Source organism: Alligator sinensis, unplaced genomic scaffold, assembly GCF_000455745.1.
Source record: "Alligator sinensis unplaced genomic scaffold, ASM45574v1 scaffold673_1, whole genome shotgun sequence".
NCBI classification, from domain to species: domain Eukaryota; kingdom Metazoa; phylum Chordata; order Crocodylia; family Alligatoridae; genus Alligator; species Alligator sinensis.
This window is the reverse complement of record NW_005842829.1, coordinates 341,183-344,827: the sequence shown is the minus strand read 5'-3', so window position 1 is coordinate 344,827 and position 3,645 is coordinate 341,183. Positions and strand designations below refer to the sequence as shown.

The 3,645-nt window shown below is 66.9% G+C and overlaps 2 protein-coding genes across 2 annotated transcripts in view; one reads left to right on the top strand and one right to left on the bottom strand.

The window, feature by feature from the left end:
- The window catches only part of CHPF (chondroitin polymerizing factor), a 5,419-nt gene extending 4,383 nt beyond the window's left edge, over positions 1-1,036 (top strand). The window contains exon 4 of the mRNA XM_006035371.3: positions 1-1,036. This exon is cut by the window's left edge and continues 243 nt beyond it. Coding sequence (XP_006035433.1) covers positions 1-1,008 — 1,008 coding nt within the window. The 3' untranslated portion in view covers positions 1,009-1,036.
- Positions 1,012-2,636, bottom strand: LOC106722888 (transcription initiation factor TFIID subunit 4-like). Its single transcript, XM_014525557.2, has 2 exons — positions 2,080-2,636; positions 1,012-1,879 (listed from the first exon to the last, which is right to left on the bottom strand). The coding sequence occupies exons 1-2, from the start codon at positions 2,315-2,317 to the stop codon at positions 1,053-1,055; spliced, it is 1,065 nt and encodes a 354-aa protein (XP_014381043.1). The 5' UTR covers positions 2,318-2,636; the 3' UTR covers positions 1,012-1,052.
- Positions 2,637-3,645: the final 1,009 nt, after the last annotated feature.

Genomic DNA, 3,645 nt, shown 5'->3' with positions numbered 1-3,645 from the left:
CACCTCGCCAATCAGCAGCTGGTGAACGGTTACCGGCGCTTTGACCCCACGCGGGGCATGGAGTACACGCTGGACCTGCAGCTGGAGGTGGTGACACAGAAGGGGCACAGCCGCTCGCTCACCCGGCGCGTGCACCTGGTGCGGCCCCTCAGTGAGGTGGAGATCATCCCCATGCCCTACGTGACGGAGGCCAGCCGCATCAACGTCATCCTGCCACTGACGGCCCATGACCGCGATCGCGCAGGCCGCTTCCTGGAGGCCTATGCGGCGGCCGCCTTCGAGAGCGGCGAGAACGCTGTGCTCACCTTCCTCTTCATCTACGACCCCTTTGAGGCCCAGCAGGTGGCACAGAACGACGTCTTTGCCGCGGTCAAGGCCAAGATCACCGAGTACGAGCGCAAGTACGCAGAGGTCAAGATCCCCTGGATCAGCGTGAAGACGGACGCGCCCTCCCCAATCAAGGTCATGGACATCATCTCCAAGAAGCACCCCGTGGACACGCTCTTCTTTGTGGCCGGTGTGGGCACCGAGGTCACCACTGACTTCCTCAATCGCTGCCGCATGAACACCATCAACAGCTGGCAGGTCTTCTTCCCCATCCACTTCCAGGGCTACCACCCGGCCATCGCCTACCCCCACCAGGTGCCGCCTGCCATCCTGGAGCTGGGGCGGGACGCGGGGCACTTCGACCGCCACGCCTTCCACGAGGCCTGCTTCTACAATGCCGACTACATGGCGGCGCGGACCCGCCTGGCGGGCGATGCGCAGGAGAACGAGGACATCCTGGAGACCCTGGACGTCTACGACATGTTTGTCAAGTACTCCAGCCTGCACGTCTTCCGGGCCGTGGAGCCCGCCCTGCTGCAGCGCTACCAGCAGCAGGCCTGCAACCCCCGCCTCAGCGAGGACGTCTACCACCGCTGCGTGCGGAGCAGCCTGGAGGGGCTGGGCTCCCGCTCCCAGCTGGCCATGGTGCTCTTTGAGCAGGAGCAGGGCAACAGCACCTGAGCTGCTGGCCGGGGGCACCCAGCCCAGCCCTCCAGCCTGCCCTGTCAGCCCGGCTGGCCGGGCCCAGCCTCCCCCGAGGGCACTGGCTCCCTGTGGACAGTGGGAGCCGGGATGAGTGAGGACGGGGACTCGGACCCTTGGCTCTGCAGCATCGGGGGCGTGGGACTGGAGGTCGGGATGTTGGCGGGAGCCAGGGGTCTCCCGAGCCAGGTGAGGGGAGCGGCTGGCAGACTGGCTGGCCTGGGAGGCAGGACCCTGAGGTCTGGTTCCAGCCCTGGCGCTGGCACTGGCCATGGGACCTTGCTCACCGCCTGTGCGGGGGCAGTGACACGGGCTGGCCCCAGGCAGCGCACAGTGGCAACGCTGGCGCTCGTGGCCGGAGGCGCTGGGCTGGCTGGGCCCTGCTCCCTGCCCTGCACCCTCCAGTCCCTGGAGCCGTCCTCAGAGTCCGGATGCTTTTTCCAGGCTTCCAGGCAACGTGTGCAGGACGCCAGGGCCTCTGCCCCTCCCCAGGCAGCAGGAGTGCGTGGCTCCCGTGTCCGGGATGCTTGGCCCCAGGCGTGAGGGGGGTGCAGGGGTCCGGGGCAGCTTGGCCTCGTTGTCCCCTTGGCCTCCGGCCTCCTGCCCTTTGAGCCGTACAGGCTCCTGCACCCAGGGCTGGGCATCCCCTTGGGTCTCATAGCCCCAGCCATGGGCTGGTGGCTCAGCTCCCTTTGCACCCTGGGGGCTTGCAGCTCCACCCAGGGCCCTGGTTGCTGGGGAAAGGTGGAGGTGCGGGGCTGACTTGACCCTCGTGCAGCAATAACGAGTATATTTCCAGTGATGTGCAGCTTTAGCAGCAGCCCCTCAGCCCGGTCGCCCCAGGGTGATGGTGCTGCAGGCTCTGAGGGGAGCTGGGACCCTCCGCACCCACGTGCGACGTGCTGCTCCCCATGGGAACCGTGACCCAGGCCGCTTCGGCCTTCGCAGTATTTCCGCAGGACGGGAGGAGGCCGCCGCCTCGGACGAGAGCCCCACAGACGGCTTGAAGCTTTAGCAGCAGCCCCTCAGCCCGGTCGCCCCAGGGTGATGGTGCTGCAGGCTCTGAGGGGAGCTGGGACCCTCCGCACCCACGTGCGACGTGCTGCTCCCCATGGGAACCGTGACCCAGGCCGCTTCGGCCTTCGCAGTATTTCCGCAGGACGGGAGGAGGCCGCCGCCTCGGACGAGAGCCCCACAGACGGCTTGAGCCATCTCTGCCGCTGCCCCGCGTGGCCCGATGGCCTCGGTTCTGCCGGCAGCCAGGCCAGCTGCTGCCATCGTCCTCCATGCTGCCAGCATCTGCCCGTGGATGTCCCGCGCTGGCCGCAGGCAGGGCCAGGGCCAGGGCCAGGGCAACCGTGTTGGCAGTGGGCCCCACACTGCACCAGGCACCAGCGACTTGGACTGGGCTGGCAGCGGGCAGAGCCGGGGTCGCCCCAGCTAGCGCGGCCAGGGCCAGGCTGGAGCGGCTGTGAGTCTCCTAAGGAGAAAGTGACTGTGGAGCCAGCCGTGCTCCAGGCTTGTATTTAACAATGGGGGTGGGCGGGGGGAGCGGGCGGTCGCGTTTACACTTGAATAAACCAGAGAGATGACCCAGCGTCTGGCCGTGGATTCTGGGCTGGGCAGGGATGGGGTGCCGTGGCCACAGGGGAGCAGTGGGGGGTGCTGTGGACCAGGTGAGGGGCCGGGGCTGAGCCTGTCCTCGGGCCCGAGAGCTGGGCCTGGGCCAGGGTCAGGGTCAGGGAGGTGCCTAGGCAGGCGGCTGCCCCTGCCCTGCTGTGTGCTGCCTCCAGGCTGCTTGCGAGCCCCTGGAGACCCGCGTGGCGCTGGTCACTGAGGTCCCGTGGTCCTTGTAGCAAGACCTGGCCCGGCTCCACCAGGTTGTCCTGGGTTTGCAGAGGCTCGCTGAGATGGGGGGTCTGTCCTCGGCAGGGGTCAGTGCAGCTCGGCTCCGCTCTCGGCTTTGCTCTGGTGCCGTAGATGCAGCGCTCGGGGCATGGGCAGTGTTGTCCACAGGTCTGGGTCTCGCAGGTCTCTTCTGAGCCTTGCTCCTGCTCACTCCAGGCTCTCCCTTGGCCCCAAGCCCTTGCTGGTGGCTTGTTTGTCCCTGCCCCAGGCCGAGAGCGCACCCTGCGCTGTTCCCAGGTGCGCGGCTGCGCAGGCGCCGTGGTAGATGCTTGTTCCAGTGCTTCCCCCTCGCCAAGTGCCCCGTCTGCGTGGCTGGCTGCCCCATCCGTGCTTGCTGGCCCATCGGGTTGGTGGCAGCACTGCAGATTGCCCCGTCCAGGCCAGCGGGGACCTGCCGTTGCCCTGGGCCATTGAGCCCTGTGCCTCCCGAGGGCCTCCCTGACCCCCTTCCCCTGCTTGATCTGCTGCTTTGCTTCTTCCCTTGGGCTTCTTTCCCCATATGCTACGCTGCTTTCTGCTCCCGGAGTGCCCCCCCAAACTCCTTCCCCTGCCCGATCTGCTGTTCTGCTTTTTGCTCTCTGCCTGGTCTCTTGCTCTGCTTTCTGCTCACTACTCTGTGCCTGCTCTGCTGCTCTGCTTTTTGCTCCCTACTCAATCTACTGCTCTGCTTTCTGCTCCCTGCCCTATCTGCTACTGTGTTCCTCTTTC